Source organism: Crassostrea angulata, chromosome 6 (assembly GCF_025612915.1).
Source record: "Crassostrea angulata isolate pt1a10 chromosome 6, ASM2561291v2, whole genome shotgun sequence".
Lineage (NCBI taxonomy): Eukaryota > Metazoa > Mollusca > Bivalvia > Ostreida > Ostreidae > Magallana > Magallana angulata.
Genome location: NC_069116.1, coordinates 48,805,405 through 48,823,713, shown reverse-complemented (window position 1 = coordinate 48,823,713; position 18,309 = coordinate 48,805,405). Strand labels below are relative to the sequence as shown.

General features: G+C 33.4%; 3 protein-coding genes across 4 annotated transcripts; 2 read left to right on the top strand and 1 right to left on the bottom strand.

Moving 5' to 3' along the window:
- The first annotated feature begins 2,424 nt into the window (after window positions 1-2,424).
- LOC128188856 (DNA ligase-like) lies at window positions 2,425-5,522 on the top strand. Its single transcript, XM_052860149.1, has 10 exons — window positions 2,425-2,619; window positions 2,739-2,878; window positions 3,065-3,324; window positions 3,519-3,713; window positions 3,851-3,919; window positions 4,042-4,296; window positions 4,415-4,595; window positions 4,715-4,818; window positions 4,912-5,018; window positions 5,124-5,522. The coding sequence occupies exons 1-10, from the start codon at window positions 2,520-2,522 to the stop codon at window positions 5,189-5,191; spliced, it is 1,479 nt and encodes a 492-aa protein (XP_052716109.1). The 5' UTR covers window positions 2,425-2,519; the 3' UTR covers window positions 5,192-5,522.
- A 159-nt stretch (window positions 5,523-5,681) lies between these two features.
- On the bottom strand, window positions 5,682-6,975 carry LOC128188858 (guanine nucleotide exchange factor MSS4-like). Its single transcript, XM_052860152.1, has 2 exons — window positions 6,801-6,975; window positions 5,682-5,969 (listed from the first exon to the last, which is right to left on the bottom strand). The coding sequence occupies exons 1-2, from the start codon at window positions 6,927-6,929 to the stop codon at window positions 5,730-5,732; spliced, it is 369 nt and encodes a 122-aa protein (XP_052716112.1). The 5' UTR covers window positions 6,930-6,975; the 3' UTR covers window positions 5,682-5,729.
- A 32-nt stretch (window positions 6,976-7,007) lies between these two features.
- LOC128188857 (PSME3-interacting protein-like) lies at window positions 7,008-16,754 on the top strand. Of its 2 annotated transcripts, none has more exons than XM_052860151.1 (7): window positions 7,008-7,114; window positions 12,357-12,485; window positions 13,534-13,632; window positions 14,121-14,242; window positions 14,487-14,617; window positions 14,887-14,933; window positions 15,147-16,754. In XM_052860151.1, exons 2-7 carry the CDS (start codon window positions 12,374-12,376, stop codon window positions 15,341-15,343), a joined length of 708 nt encoding a protein of 235 aa, XP_052716111.1. In that variant the 5' UTR covers window positions 7,008-7,114; window positions 12,357-12,373; the 3' UTR covers window positions 15,344-16,754. The 2 variants fall into 2 exon arrangements, with proteins under 2 accessions (XP_052716111.1, XP_052716110.1); XM_052860150.1 differs by having other exon boundaries at window positions 7,010-7,114; window positions 15,138-16,754.
- Window positions 16,755-18,309: the final 1,555 nt, after the last annotated feature.

The following is an 18,309-nucleotide window of genomic DNA, read 5'->3' as shown; positions in this document are numbered from 1 at the left end:
ATTCTAAATAGTTTACATATTTAAAGGTTATAAATCGATGTTTTGGTAAATATACATTGTTTTCAATAATTGAGAAAGAAATTATGAGATTTGTTCATATTTTAATTTTATAGTATCTTATCTATCCTCATATGGGCAGTTTACATGACTTATTCACCCATCTTCTTTTTCTTACTTGATTTTTATATGCTGCCAAGTATTTGCCATTAAGGAAATGTATTGGTTCAATTAAAATTCACCTCCATATTAAAACTTGTGCGGGAAGAACCCGCTCTGCTGAGCGCACCTCTGGTATATACATGTAGGTAGTTATTTTAGAGTGGGTTAGTGGGGAGATTGATCAGTGAACAATGAAACAAAAACAACCCTGCTCTGGGATGTTCAACACAGGCTTCGCACAGTAACTCATGCGCAGTTTTAATTTTTTTTTTTTAGGGGGGGGGGGGGGTTGGTTGTTTGTCAGAGAAGATGGGATGAGGTTAAGGTGAGACTCAGGGTTATGTTAGTATATAAGTATTCTGAAGGTGCGTTGACCCTCAGACGGTGTATTTCAAATAAAGATCCAACACCTTTTTTTTCGTTGTAAGTAAGAATTTATACATGTACGTAATTAATATATTTATTATAGTGATATATACTTATCATTTCTTAAAAGTTGCACCCTGTGTGTTTATTTAGCCATTTGATATTTTACTGCATCCCAAAAGATTTAAATATATACTCCGTATATACCGTAGTTTACGGACATTTAGCTTTCAACATTCTTTGAGTTCAACATCTTTGCATGTGTTTTAATTATTCTTGAAAAGCAGGCACGTAGCATCGTTTTTGAAAGGGGGGCAGACTCATCCAAAAATATCTTGACAAGCCCAAAAAAATTGGAAAAGGAAATTTTGACTTTTCCAAAATCTTCAAAATCCTAATCCGGGGGGGGGGGGGGGGGGGGGGGGGGGGACTGGCGTATTATATCTATAAATTCAATTTCACCCTTAATTTCCTTATTTTCATATCCATTTTTTACATACTCCAAAAAAGTGGGGGGGGGGGGCAACTCCATGATAATTCAACTTTTGATAGGTAAATTTAAAAAAAAAAATGTTGCTGCAAGAAAAAGTGGGGGGCCGCCCCCGATGCTACGTGCCTGGAAAGAGGGGCCATAATGGAATTTCCGTATTAAGTTTCAGTTTATTACATATTCTCAAATCACTTATTGGTAGTAAATAATATGTATGCAAGTGCACGTGAAAACCTAAGGAAATAAATATGTAATTTTAAATTTTAAAAAGATAAGTAGGAATAAATTGTATGCTCTGTTCTAGCGGGGACCGACCCCCCCCCCCCCCCCCCCCCCCATTTTTCTTGGAAAATTCAAACTTGCTACGATATACAATATTTCCAAAAATTGACCTCGACCCAAATTTGTATACATTCATTTTGATTTAGAGCTCCTCAATTTTGATTTAAACATTGTTAAGTATTTTATTGTATATTGATTTTTTTCTTTCATTTCTATTTGAATGCCAGTGCGTGATTACAAGACATCTAGAGTGGTGGATTGTGATTATTTGATAGACAAATATAGCATCAAAATATGCAACTCTTGACCTGGCACATAGTATCGTTTTTCAGACGATCCTAAAATATTATAGGAGATAAATAGTGATAAACACTTCTTATGCTCAACCCAAAATTCTTATTCCTTTCAAACAAAAATAAAATTGTATAACGTACGTGTAATTCCTGCTTCGTGTTAACGTGTACTAGAGTATAGTATTCTTAGTGCAATTATACACTGTCAATACACAAGATGCATTTCCAACAAGTCCTAATAATTAATAAGGATTAATTAAATACGTGACAAGTGCAAGTTTAACTTACCAATACATTTGAAGTTATGCAGTTGTTAACTTTTTCCAGATAGATTTAATAACTTTATTTTTATGTACCATCGCGCCATAAGGAATCAAAAGATTAACAGCTGCACTGCTTCATATGCATGGCTCATTATATTAATTATTACTTGATTTGAATTTGTCTGTCTTGTGATAAATTGATTTTAGGAATATTTGTAAATGTCGGGTTTTTTCAATGGAAAATATTAGGGATTTTTTCTTATTGTACAAGCAGGGACGTAAATATTCATATTTGTACTTGGTAAGATAATATTTAAAGATAAAAATGTGTGAATTCCCAAGGTCATGCAAATTCTATGCACACAATATACGCAAATGTATCGGTTACAAATTTTATTGCATATTAGGAAAAACCGTAACGCAGTGTCCGTTGATCGCTAGTCTGTACTTGCCAGTCTGTACGCAAGTCTCCTATAACTCGATTGCCAGTCTTTTGAACTCCTCTAGAGTTTCCGCTTCAAATGGAATGAATAACCTAGAGAGCTTTTGTTTACATTTACGTGGGCGTGTCAGTGACAGGTGTAGACTCGCGAATCTACAAGGTATAAAACGACCGGTTAGTTTCATATAAAACCATAACGGATAGTCGCACAAAGTGAGAGGAAAATGGCATCAAAACCAAAATGCAAATATGGAGAGAAATGCTACAGAAAAGACAAAGATCACAAGAAAAACTTCATTCATCCCGAGGAGGATGGAGACACTGGTATATAAGAATTTCTAGCTCATTTGTTAACATTCTTGTGAATTTGAATAAATCAAATTTATTAAAATAGAACTTATTAAACAATTAAAAATAATAATACACTAATCTAATATTTGCAGACACAGAAATTGAAGAGAATGAGCCAAAAACATCTAAGCTGAAGAGACAGCGAACCCATGAGCTGAGCATTGTAGACGATATGGATGTTGATGATAGCCGACCTACACTAAAAAAACTGAGATCTCGTACTGTCAGCATGGTAAGTTAATTTAAACAAAAATAAAATTTAATCCTCTTCTAAACATGTCCTTTACAGAATATAATTACTGAAAGACTTATAAAAACTTAAAATATTTTTAATACCAATTAACTTTCTAACAATATTAATTATTTATAAAGCAATAAAATGATTTTTTTTTTTTACAATTTTTTTTTCTCATTACAGGAAGCCAAACCCTCAGCAAGTAGTGATGATGCAGGTCCCTCCTCATCCCCAGCAGCTGAGGATGACCGCCCAGACTGTACCTACTGGGAGAAGTGTTACAGGAAGGACCCCAACCACCTCAAGCAGTTTAGGCACCCAGCTGATGGTCCACCACAGAAGAAAAAGCGAGCCAAGGCAGAGAACAAAATTGAAGATGGGGAGGAAAAATCCATAGCAGGAGGATATAGACTGAAGAGAATTGGAAGCCATTACACTTGCACGTAAGATTCTTAATACTTGTAATAAAGCTAAAATATTGAACTTTTTATTAAAATACTGACCATAATACAAAATATGTGATGTTATTTTTTATTGTTCAGTACTATACACAACATAATTCATAAAACTAAATTTAAAAATGCATATTGCTTTGATATCCAATTATTATACATTAATTCCTGGTTTTATCATCCAGGTGTATTGGATGGAAAGTGCAGAAAAATGCACCCAACAAAAGAACATGCAGACATCTAAGAGACTATCTTGGAGACGAATTTGAAAAAAATAGAGTTGGAAAATTACCAGCTGACAAAAAAGTAGCCCTAGAGCCTTCTCAAAGATTCTCACATATCAGCATAAGTCTTTTGTTAGCCAACAAATATGATGAAAAGTGAGTTTTATTTTGTATCAAACTATTATAGGTCAATGCATGAGTAAGACTGAGCAAATTTGATAATTGTAATTACATATACAGGTTGCATTTTGAAAATTCCTGTATACTAATATAATTTAATAATGATTTTACAGAAAGAACAATCCAGTTAATTGGTGGATCAGTGAAAAATTAGATGGAGTCAGAGCTTTTTGGAATGGAAAGTAAGTTATATCTAAACATATATAAAAGTATTCACATTTACACACATAATACCAGTGCTAGAAAAGTATATCCAAGATACTTGTATGAACAATCTTGCTGACATAAAAATTTCTAATTTCAGATGTTTTTACTCTCGCCTTGGCAACCCTTTCTATGCTCCTAAGTGGTTCACAAAAGACCTACCCACAGATATGCACTTAGATGGAGAACTATTTGGGGGCAGAAAAATGTTTCAGAGCACCGTCAGCATAGTGAAGACTCCCGAGTGCGATCAGTGGAAGAAAATCAAGTATCACGTGTTTGATGCTCCCAGTCTACAAAAGGAACCATTCGAAAAGAGGATGAAAGCCATCAGAGACTACTTTGATGAAGTCAGGTGAGTAAATATCAATTTTATATCTTGGCTCAGCCTTTAGATTCTAAACGTTTCTATAGTAGCTTAAAGAGTTACTCTATTACAATGTTCTAGCCTTGTATGTCTTCTTTATTTGCAGTCCAGACTATGCAATTTATTGCAAACAAGAAAAATGCACTGGGAAAAAGCACATTGATGATGAACTGAAGCGAGTGATTAGCCTTGGTGGGGAGGGCCTCATGATTCGAGAGCCTGGTTCCACATATGAAAGAAGGCGGTCTAATACATTGCTCAAAATCAAAACCTTCTATGATGCTGAGGTATGTCAATAATATTTTTTATAGTTACACCTTTATAAATTTGACATCGGTATAGATCTATGCAGGGATACATTTTTGAAATAGAACTGAAAAATACATTCATCATTCTATATTTTCAGGCTGTTGTAGTTGGATATGATCCTGGCAAAGGTCGTTTCCAAGGAAAAGTGGGAGCACTCAGGTGCAAGATGGCAAATGGAAAACTCTTTTCTGTTGGATCAGGGTACACATTAATTTTTACGCTAATCTTTAATCTAAATGAAATTTACATCAAATGCCAGTGATCTATTATAACCTATTTATTCTATACTTGCAGATTGACCGACAAAGATCATAACCGTCCACCCAAAATAGGTTCTATCATCACATATAAATTCCAAGAGTACACAAATTCCGGAACACCAAGGTTTCCTTCCTATTTAGGTATTTACTAAACTATGATTACAATGATCAACTATTATTAAATTATATTCTTTCATGATTGACGTAGTCACAGGTACTTGATTTCAATCTGTATGTTTATTGTAGGAGTAAGAATAGACATGGATAAACCAAAGGATGCCGTACTACCCAAGATAGTCAAGGAGGACGAATAAATGAACAGATCCTACCACAGAAAAAAAAATTTAAAAGGCAGCTTCATAGAAAATCCCATGACATCGACCAAATACTATCCTCTCCCATAAATAGACTTGAACTTTGAAATTGAAATCCATGTGATACCATTGAAATATTGTGTGCAATAGTTAACAATCTCATGCTGTGATTATTTTATACTCTCAGATTTTCTTACATTTAATAACATTTCTTTCATCATTTATAAAGTGTTTTTAACTCGTTTATAATTTATTTTTTTATTCTATATTATGTTTTACATTGTTTTATAATATTTTAGTAATAAAATGCCATAGTTGTTGAAACTAAAAAGATGTTTGTCTTTTTTTTGTCTTTCCAAGAATGAACAATAGATCATTTAAACAGATATACAAGTACATGTACTTGCATGTAAAGGAAAAAAGTACAATTTTAAATACAACTTTTGAAACAACAATTTTAACATGACAATTTTGTTTTGTTTGAAGAAGAGTTTGTCAAACATATGGTCCCATAAAGAATGGCATGATTTACATACACTTAATCTGCATGTTTAACACGATCTAGGGCAATATAGAAAGCCTTCTTGTCATTTATGTCATGCCATCCAATTGGTCCAATTTCACAGTCTGCACAGATGAGATATTTTATTGTTTCAACAGTGTTTGTAAAACCCAAGTTTTCGAATTCAAACATATCATCAACTTTCCAGTACTTCTTAAGTGTCTCCCCTGTTTCTGAGGTTCCATCAGTTTTTTTCTTCATGTGAGGCAAGAAAAACTGAAAGAGAAAACACAAATTAAAAATTGCGTACATTAAATCTTTATAAAAAAAAACTTTGGTATTGAAAATCACATTTATGTAACTGCATAGTGGTATTTCAGCTTTGAGAATTCTTAATTTCATGTACAATTACTGTAATGTTTGTCAAAAACAAAACATATTTGCTACCATTGTAAACATAGGCACTTATTTATGTAGTTAAAGTTCACCCAAAGGGGTGACATTAAAATCTGCGAGGAATGCCGAGGTATGCTGATTGATTGGACAATTCTCACTGTTTTTAATTTATGAATTATAAAAACAATTTGTAGAAACTTTTCTGGAGTTACTACCTTTTAAAAGATTGTAGCTCACAATAAATAAAACCTTAAGACTTTTTTTAAAAAATATTTAATACCATTGCTTGTTGAATCTCTAATGTCAGAATAAAATTATATTAGTGCAAAAAAAGTCACCTAATTAATCATGTTTATTAAATGATGTAATTAACAGTAATTTAGAACTATTTCTTTGTCATAATACTTGAAATATGTATATCTAAATTTGAAAAATTTTCGGAACTTATTTGTCTGTAAGTTGCAATTTCAGTACAGAAAAGTCAAATTTAATGCAGCGTAGCATAAAAAAAATAAACGCCTATCGACTCTTATTGAAATGTTGTCTTTCTGTGTCTAGGTTGTGTGTGTATTCTGTAGATATAATGAAATACTTTACAAAAAAGGAACAACAAAAAACCAATAAGAAAAAACAAACAATTTACAGATTTTCTTATTCAGTTATTGCATGCTCCAACCTTTAGGCCCCTCAACTAAAATCAGCTAAAATTACCTCAACTTCACAATATACTGCCTTCATTGGCAAGAGAACAGTAGAGTTACATCTTTCACAAAACAATTTTGTTTTATTTTTGCCATCCTCCACAAAGTTTTCGCTCATCGTGGTTTCCTCGCTCGTCATTTTTAGGCGACTGCAGTCGTCATTTGTTTAAATTGAAAGTATCCATTGCGCAGGCCCGATATTTTCACGCTCTCGATCATGAAAATGTTTTAGCAGGAGAAAGAACAAGAGAAACTGTCATAATTTAAGTTAACGTTGATCTTACATCATAAGAGAAAAGCCTCAACTACAAACTATCGTTCTTGGTAAGCATCTGCGTGTTACCACCTGATAATCTTTTTGCAGGAACTCTTATCAGCTTATACTTAGTTAATACGCCGTTGATTCAAGATTTACCGGTAATAAGATTTTTACACGGATGCTGATCCCAGGTGATGGGAATTTATACATGTTTACAGGCATATGTTTATAGTAAGGCTTGAATATTCTACCAGGCAGTGCCTTGTCAATAACACGTATCTAATATTTATGATGTTTGGTCGCAGCAGGACATGTAAAAAGAATTCGCTGTGGTGACCGTGTCAGGCTTGTGTATTTGCAAAACACTTAAAAAAAGCACTTTAAATTTCAGAGTTTTCTCAGTAAAAACAAGCGATATTCACTTATTTTGCTACCAGTTCAGTATACAGTCACATACATTACATGAAAATTTTTATTTTCTCGTTATTGACTAATGTATTTTAAATGAGGGATCTGGGAGTACATATATGGCCAAATATTAGTCCTGGCTAAAGTCAGGACTAATTTCTGGCCACAGAATTACTGAAATGCCCGTGATATACTGAGATGCCCATTGAAAACACCAAAAATGATGCTTTTAAAAAATACCAAAATACCTATTATAAAAAATTTCTGACTGTAACTCAGGGATGTCAAATGCTGTTTTTAGACCTGCTGTTAAGACCCGGGGGGCAGGGAATTCCCCCGCCTAAAGTGATTTATTTACCCGGCTACTTTTGCATTCCAAATACAATCTAGCTATAAGCTAGACCCCCAGACCCCCTGCTACTTTTTTATTTCTTCTTTCTACTACAATTTTTAGAGACAACCCTGGTAACGGGTTCTTGAGAAAAGTAAAACCAAAGAGGGATAACTCTTTCATGTATGCAATATTTTAACTTCATGTATTTGAATTTTTAACACTTTAATAGTCTGATGAAAATTATGATAAACATTACTCTTTAATAATTTATATCTCATAAAATAAAAAAAAAATTCTAGTTATCTCTTAAGCAATACATGTCCCCTACCATCACTCCCTGTTTTTGAAGGATATATTGTTTTATGTGCCAAACAGATTAAAAAGAAAGTCCTCTTGGGTTCAGTAGTAGAGAAGCTATAAAAAGTTATGCTGATGAGTGTTTCCCCTGCACACATGAATCACCAATAAGAACTCTAAGTGGATTGGACAGAGGATATTGGGTGATAGTTTGATGATACGTGAATTTGACAAGGTCTTATTCCGCTGCTAATTTCATGTTATCTCTCCAAAGATATACTGGTTTTTAATTAAAGCATAATATAAAAACTTCTATGCACAAAATGGATTGATCTACAGCATTATTTACGGTCTTCTTTTTTTTTCCATACACTAACTTCAGTTCAAACTGATTGAGCATTGCCCTAATCCAATCAAAAATAGGAGAGAGGTTTAAAAACTAATAAGTTTAATGATTGTTTTTAAAAAGGAATGAAAGTCAAACATAATAAGTAGTATTTGCTGTGTTGAAAAAAATGGTACAGTTGGATATGCATGACAAATTTCCATTTTCTCTTTTCTCAACTTCATTATATTCAAACACTCAGTCTGACTGAACGTAGCATTAACGCGAACATAATGATGAAGAACACTTCATACATGTAATTATTTACTTAAATACCAGTTGATAAAAGTAACCAAAGTCAAGTGTGATCTGTATTTCTCCTATTATGAAGCTTTTTACACAGCAAATAAATTCACTGAACCGTAATGAAAAAAAATATGGAAAACAAAGTTGGGACAGAATGACTAAGATACAGACTGAAAGACAGCAATATAAAAGACTATAGTTCTTATTGATTTCACTGGTAGAGCCTGCTGACTAATAATAATAAGACTTGTAAATCTGCCCCTATATGAGATGCTTTACAAGATTTAACAACCTGTGCAGTCTGCAAGTATCTCAATGCGACCTTCCATTTTGCCAATTATATCACTGTTGTGAAAATCTTGGCTGTTAGTTCAGATATGTTTTGTTGATTTCAAAGGTGTGGTAAATGCCTTCACTTATGAATGTTACATTTTAACATTAGTTAAAATAATCTGATAATGACTGAAAGGGTGAGAACCTAGTAAGTTGCAAGAACTTGTGTCTGAAACTTTTGTATATTATATATACAATAAAATATGTGCAAGGAATGACAGACAGAAATTTTAATGTGGAAATTCAGTGTTTAGTCATAAATTATCATAGTCTCAGTTAAACTCAATAAATGCCAGTCATGTCAGACATAGTTATGTTTTTTGTGCTATTGATTAACAATGTAGGAACATGGCCCTTATAGCAGCTATATGTAAATGATAGTCTGCCTTTATAGAAGGGGATTGATAGTTAGACATTTAGACAGACGTTAATGATGCACATACTCTGCTCCTATGTAATGGTAAAAAAATGAGGACAAATTCATTTTTCTGTCATTTTCGTTTGCACATAAAGACTCATGATCTGTGCTAAATACCCGATAATGGACAGAATAAGGCAGACTTGTTTGTCTTCTCCCTGCTTATGATTAAAGTTTGCATCAGTAGGTGGGTAATAAATTAAATGAATAATACATGTACACCTGCAAATGACAAATGATGATGCTTTAACAGTTTTAGAATACTGTATCTTGATTCTGCTACTTTTTCATCAGTCTATCTGAAGAGGGAAAGCAATATGCTTTTAAAAATTGATCAATGTCATCCTTCTTTATTATGCCTCCTTGTACTGGGCACATGCTTTTTATAATATGCAGCAAATAATCACAGCAGGTTGAAAAATAAAAAAAAATGCATAAAACAGTATGCTAACAATAATGTTATTAAACCGTGCATGTTGATAAAATATTTTTCAAAAAAATTGAAAGAACAAAGTGCAAGGAAATCTTTATTTGACTATATCACAAAATAGCAACATTCACAATCTACCACTATAGATTTTCCACACACTAAACAAAACAGTGAACAGCAATGATAAAATTCATGTCTATCTACCTGTTAAGAGTAATTATTCTATTTCATGATGCATGTAAATAATTCATTGAATTGTATGGTTATTCAACACAGCTTTAATTAAAGTCATTAGGATATATAACTGTAAGCAAGTCTGACAACAAATTCAAGTTATTCCCCTTTTGCAAGGATCAATAAATCCAGTGCATTTTATGGCTTATTTTGGATTCTAAATAATCTTAACTCAAAAAGGAGTCTCCTCTTCAAAACTCATGGAAAACTTTATTGTAATCATATACATGTTCATATCTTCTCTTTCTATAAATAAATATACTGGTTGGATCATTTGACAAAGTGTTTATATTTGAACTACTTTTTTTTTGCTGATTTTGTACATATCTACCCCATGCGCGGATCTAGAGGGGGGGTCGGGGGGGGGGGGGGGTCCCGACCCCCCCTGGAAAATGAAAATTTATTAAATTTACATAGTAAAATTATCGCGAAAATATGCCTCGGACCCCCCCTGGCAAACACAATTATCCTTCGGACCCCCCCTGGAAAAATTTTCTGGATCCGCGCATGTACCCTACAATTTTTAAAGCAATAATATCTTTCTTTGTTGTGTCATACATCTGTGTGCATTATGATTGTGCACTGAAGATCTGAAAAATTCAGAAAAAATTCTCATAACAAGCTAATGCATTTATAATTTTTTCTGTAATAATCCCAAACACCATGCCCAAACAAAATAACAAAGAATTCATTATGCTGTTTATCTTAACCATTTTATATATTTTTTCAAACTTGAGGAAAAGAGTAAGTGTACATAGAATATTATGGATCTTTATGTTACATACATGAAGATGCAAGAGCCAGTTCAGATTTCAATTTTGACACTGGAAATATTTTGACTCCTTATTTGGCCATTCGCTAATACAAAGTTTACATGTATCAGTCAAGCTTCGGTGTATCCATACTATTGATGTTATAGTATGTAGATGTCTCTATGGTATTAGTAAGGCATTTTGGGGAAGAATTGAGAGGAGCTAGCTTTCTCCCAATTTCCAATTTCATGACTGAGTAAAGTTTCGGCTTTCAGGAATCAATATACTGTAGTCAGGGTCATTTCCATAAGCAATTTATCAATTCTACCATGGCAGTATTGAGAATTATATTAATGCATCATCTGCTCCCGAATATGTCATCTTCTTAGTCTTTCGGGACACCTTTGGTCAATGTAGCCAAATACTTCAGCACTGTTGATGCACTCTGTGCCTGCCCTCCATATAAATCATTAGCAGCGTGTCACTAAATGATAAGGATGACTCTCAAATGCTTGAACAAACTCTGAGGCTCTCAGCAGAGAAGTGAGGCAGTTATAATTTAATAATAACACGGAGAGAAATCGGAAGTTTTCATATGACCACTATTTGCAGTCTTTGATTAATTTGATTCGAACCTTGTGTGTCACACAGATTATTAATCTTCACTGTTTTCTCCATTTTCACAACTTAAGCTGACAGATATTTATATTGAAAGCACCGGGAAAGGATAAAACTGAAATAAGGAATTGCGCAGCATCATGTTATCAGAGGATGGTCTTTGGTTGCATAAGTGCATTTATTGCATTACATGTAATAGATTTACACTATACAATGTCATATAATTCACAAAATAAGCACAAAAAATTGAAAATGGAACTGAGAAGAATTTTGTTCCTGGTCTCTTTATCATTCTATAGTAAGATAGTACAGCTTCCAGTAGGAGGATATATAATTATATATGGGATGTTTGAAAACAAATATGTGCACATAAAAATGCTGTTATTAATATAAGGAAGGTTGAGTTAGATGTTTGCTGTGCTGTGCACAGTACACTGTGCAAATATATGTATTACATTTATGTTGGGTAAACTAGAAAAATCCATTTGATTAATGTTGACAAAATTTGAAAATGGTTCGAGTGTTTAGAAAAATCATTATATAAAGGCAGTTTTAAATACAGTGTACAGATCTGTTACCTGGGTAATTTGACTCTCCTATTCCAACAAGTGTTGAATTTTTAATACATTTATGATATGTGTTTTCTGCAAAATTCAATACACACATTGAAAAGCAAATATAAATTACACAATGTTTACAGTGTAAGTTTCAGCGTTATTGTCTTGTGTGTTACAGTACAAACATTAGCACATACAATGTATATATGGACGTGTATTTCTGTTCTTACCAAGTATGACTTAATCTTATGTTTAATATATTAGACAGTGCTATTTATAATTATTATGTCTACAGGCCCTGTAATTTTCAAGATGACTTCCTCGGACCTGTCAATGAGGTTCGTTACCCAGGATACCCTGGATGAGAAGAGGAAGCGAAGACAGGAGGAGTGGGAGAAGAAGAGGCAACCGGAGGATCCTATAGGTATACCGCCATCATCTTCTGTCTGTAGACATTCTGGAAAATGCTCATGAAAGTTATAAAACTTCATACAGAAAAGGAACAGTTAAGGAAACATGTTCTTCATTGACTTGATAGGTTTTATCCCAAAAAATTATTTTTATATCATCATTAACATGTTTGGTACTATTTACTTATCTGAAAGAGATTTTGACTTCATACTGGGTTGAATTACATGCACAGATCTAAGGAGGAAGGGAGGGGGGGGGGGTCCAGATCACCCCAGAAAATCCATCTAAACTTAGTAAATTCACATAAAAAAAAATAATGGATCAGCATATGAATTATCTGAATGTCGGAGATACTTGTCATATATTGTGCAGATATCAGTACAACAAATTCGCACCTGTGTCTACTTTGGACCGACTGGTTTATTCAGATGCCAGTCTCGTCAAGGTCATAACAAAGCAGTTGAATGTGCCAGTGTATTGATTCCTCGTTGTGTCTTTATTACTTTATGAGGACGCCACATTATGATGTGGGTGCCCCATAGTCATCTCTTCTTCTTTATCATCTTTTCTGAATGTTTGGATTTTTATACTTTTGGGAGGGGATAAAGGAATTATCAAGTTAAGCTCTCCAAGTTTTGTTAGTTGAAGAACTTTTGAAGCAAAGATATTTTGTGATAAATGTTGCCCTTTTTTATAGGAGAATAGGTTTACTTTCTAGAGGCAAGGGCAAAATTACCAGTAAAAGTCCCTAAATCAAAGTTATATGAATCAAATCATCTGTCTATAGACAGCAAAATTTTAGCTTTCCCAGATGCATGTGGGTGTTGTATCATTCAATGTTAAATCTCTTACGCAAGTATGACTCGAAATCAGAACAAAGATCATTAAAATCAAATTCAAGTCATCTTGTTTACAGAAAAGTATGAAATATAATTTGATGCCGCATGATAAAGTTATCTTGCCTTGTAAGAGTCTTATTTAGGTTGCATTGAAAATGTACTGGTAGGTTATTTATCACTTTGCTGAGTCAATTCTTTATATTAGCTACACTTTAATTCCAGAATGTCCCGAGGAAGTAGTTGACAACAGATCCCTTTATGAGCGCCTACAGGAGCAAAAGGATAAGAAGGAGCAGGAATATCAGGACCAGTTTGCACTGAGTGAGTCTCACAATACCCATAAAGCTTTGCTATGAGTGAGTCTCACAATACCCATAATGCTTTTCCATGAGTGAGTCACACAATACCCACAATGCTTTGCTATGAGTGAGTCACACAATACCCATATTGCTTTGAACAGATAAGCACAGTGTCTTCTCTGAGAAAGTGATACAGTTTTCATAGTGTTTTGCTCAGGGAAAATCTTATAGTGCTTATCTCTGAGTTAACCACACAACTGCAATACATGAACTTACAGTGCTATCTTCAGGGAAAGTCATGCAATATTAATTACTAAATGCTTTGAATGAATGGCATGATACAATTATTTAAAACAGTACTACAGAAATGTAAAAAGAAAAGGAAATTTATAAGCAATGAAAGATTAACTTTGTTGTTTTCAGAGGAAAATTTCAAATTGGACATTCAATTTTATACATACGGTCCATATAACAATATCATTAACTTTTTAATATGGAATTTGATTGTAGAAAACAGTGTGAAAGGATTACAGGAAGAGGAAGTAGCATTCTTGGACCATGTATCAGATCAACAGATAGCCATAGAGAAAGCTCGAAACAATGAAGAGGCCCGGGTAATCAGAGAACTTAGAATATCCTTTCTACATGTTATGTGTAATGTGTGGGGGGGGGGGGGGCTCAATTTTTGTGGATACCCCTGCCCATGAATAAACATCTCTACATATACATACAAGCAATCCATAAAATTACATCCCCAAAAAGCTTTCCAAAATTGAATCAATCCGCAAAAATTTGACCCCATGAATTTAAATGATTTCACAGTGTGTGATAATCTAGGTAATTAAGTTGATATCATTGAGTCCTTGACTTTGATACGAAGCAAATGTCTACAAGATAGAGAACACCAAACAGAAAGAAGACAAGAAACCAGTGAAACAACAGATTGGTGCCTCACAGAACAAGAAGTCACAGCAGGCATTACTAGCCGGGGTCGTCAAGAGGAAAAGGTACAGCTCAGTCTGTCTCTGCCACAGTAAAAACTGTAACTAGGATTCTGTTGAACTATTGATCTAATTCCACCTGATGTTTCAAACTCTTGTTTGTTAGAAGGTAGAAAAATACTGTAAAATGGCCATGACCACCAAGCCTCATTAAGCTGTTTGATGCATTAGGTGGTAATAATATATTTCACAAAGGTAGAAAGAGAAAGTTTTCAACAGGCAACATGTAGAATACTTGATCAAAGAGATAAAGGCTTTTGTTTTGCTCATTTTAGTGCTGACTCAAGTGATGACAGCAAAAAGAGAAAACTTTCCACAGAAGGTAATGATAAATTATTAATTGTTTAGGTATGATAACGGTAACTTTGTTTATTATATCACAAACACTTATCTTTCTGCAGCAGTTTTTCTCATTCTCTTAGATCTACTTGATGCTTCATAGCTAGAATTTGTCTTTGTTACTTCTAAACATAAAAGAGCTCTATAGTGTTTGTTACAATATTTAAAGACTTCTTGATATTTTCAGAATCTTTAGCCCAGCAGACTACAACAGCTAAACCACAGGGTCTTCAGACAGCAACAGGCCTACAGACTGCGACAGTGATAGGCATTTTGCCAGGACTCGGTGCCTACAACAATGACACTAGTGACTCAGAGAGCTCCAGCAGTGATTCAGAGGTGGACATTAGGCTTGCTCCAGCCAAAATCTATGTCAAGGTGGAACAGGAGTGATGCATTCTGGGATACCCGTTGACTACCTCAGTCTGTGATCATATTAAAAATATCAATAAAACTATGGCATTGTGCCTTAGATGTAAGAGTTTCACAATGTTGAGATAAAAATGCATCATTTGATACCTCATGGTGTGGGTTTGAGACTGAGAGATACAAAGAAAGCTGGATGGTCATGGAAATATTTAGACTATATGAACCTCCTAATGAAGAAGAGCTTTTTTTTCCTCTTTTTTTTGGACGAGCTTTGTTTTAAGATATAGGATATATTCTAAGCTAAAGTATTAGGAATTTTTTCCTTACCTAATACTGGAAATAATTTTTGGCTAAAACAAATCACCCCTAAAATTTTTAGACAGATGTGATTGGTAAATTGTTGACCATTCAGCCACCTAAAATGATACACCTTATGATTCAGAGCAATGTTTCCATGGTCATTCTTAATAATTCTACCTTCAGAGCTATTTTGTCTTGGCAAAATGTTGGCTTAATATTGAAATGTTTCTTGGAATATTGAATTATGCAATATGTTCATCAACCATTACTTATTCATTGACTTCAGCTGGGGAACTGTGTCGAGAAATAGAGTGATATGCATGAATGATAGATGAAACCAATCAATGCCATGATTAGCAAGAGCAGTAAGATGTTTTAAACATGAAAAATTGTAATTATTAATATTTATAATTAATAAGGTGTATTCATTACAAGATTTTATGGTATGTTGGGGAATGAATTTAAAATTAACAAGAATCTTAATGGCAATAAATCTTTTTTATTTTGCATGTTTTTACATTTGTGATGTGTTAATTTTACAGTGCATTAGTTTAATTGTCTTCCAGCCATGCAAATAAAACAAAACCCAAAATTTATAGTTCAACATATCTTCAAAATCTACATGACTTTGTATATACATCATTTGTTTATGTTTAGTTTAGACAGTATGAGAACTGTTTCCAATGATTTAATGTGGGCACAAACTTATGACAAATAGATAGATACCAAAAAATAAAATGATCTTTGATCCCTTCCCCATACACTTAAAATGGTATATTCTCCCCTAGTCTCTGAAAATATGACATATAATAGTATCTTGCAAAACATTATGGTATTTAAATTACGTGTGCTTTAGTCTAGCCAGGACTTTGATTATGAAGAAAAATGTTTAAATATTAAATTTACAAAAAATAGTGCAAATAAGGGAAAATAAACAATAAACAACAATGACTTGTTCACTGTGATATGACTTGTTCACTGTGATATGATGCGGTATTTTGAAGAATTTTTAATTTGTTCAAATCCTGGCTATCTTAGCATCGTAAATGCGTAATAGTGACTGTATTTTGTTATCTTTGTAAATGTAAAACTGATAAAATTCTTGGCGTAGGAATAAGATTCTTTGTAAATGTCACTTCCTTCTTATTCTCCGCTATTCTTTCTATCGTCATCAGTTATGGATCCTTCAGATGAGTGGGAAACAAACAAAAGGGATTGACTCGGAGTACAACTGTCTGCATGTATTAATTGTCAAAAACCTGTAGTAAAAGTTGAATAAACAATTTATGAGTCTGATAAAAGAACAAATCTAATAAAGCTCCATTACTACTAGAACCTACTTTCTGGCATGAAAAGAATTTTTAATACATACACATAGATGTATATATATACATGTATCACAGTATGTCTCATATAAAACATGAACATTTTTAGATGTTTAAAATTTTAATCCACCAATATTAATGAAGATTTTGAAAACAGATTAGTTTAGTTTGGGTATAACCAAGTACTTCTACCCGTGTTACAGAGGAGTCTAAATCTTTACATGTAGTTAGTACATATACTAGTTGTTTTCAGACAGTGTTTTTGAATTATTGAAACATGCGAAAGGTTTTCGTTTGGTTCGATGGCAATGAATGACCAGTATAAAGCGTTAAATTAAGAATTCGTTTCGTGAACATTTCTTAATTACATGTATACCACAAATAACGATTTATACAAAACGATGAAAAAAGAAATGCCCTAGTGCAATTTAATCATAATACATGGTGTTATTAGTATTTTCTTTATGAAGTTTTTTGTTCATAATAACATATATTACTGATAGGACCATATTGTCCAAACTGCTAACACCAACCCTATCTGAATTATCAAGGGAGAAAAAGGAGGTATGAAAACTTGGAGGCTTCTGTAGTGGCGAAAGTATTAAAAAAGAAATGGGATTTTATCGCTTTTGGCCTGTTGTTTCACAAGCTGCAAACTTTTCATTAGTTTGCATTTCCCTCGGTGTCGTTCGGAGTCCAAGAATTCGCACATAAAAGATGTGATGGGGCAATAGCAATTGATTATTTATGTCTGTTTATCATCGACTGTCAAGGGGCTGTCTTATCTGTATTTCTCTTCCCGAGTGATAAAATATAAATTTAGTTTTGTCTTGATGGGGGAAAAAGTATAGCTTCTTTTGCTAAAGTACATTTGATTTAATTTTATTGCTAAATATTGACCTTTAGTTTAGAATGCAAGAGTCGATTCCAAAAGCTCTCTTTACATTAGTCAGGACTTTTGTCTCGTCAGAATTTAAATGACCAATTTACATGTGCATACTATCAACCAAATATTATTCGCGTGCAAGGAAATTTTGCGGAATTTGCGAGACTATATATCGCTATCAAACAGTCCTTTAATATCATTTCTACATGTATTTGGTACACGAAGACTTGAGCGTCGCGCATTATTCAAAGTTGGTGTTATGCATGGTATGCAAGACTACGGTTTGTGAGAATAATTGGAAATTGGGTCACGTAAAAATATTTTATCTCGTACAGATTTCGTTATTACGAGTTAATTATCTCGTTATTATGAGAAAAAATCTCGTAATAACGAGAAATGATCTCGTCATAATGAAAAAAAAAATATCTCGTAAATACGAGTAAAGATCTCGTTATTACGAGAAAAGATCTATATTAAAT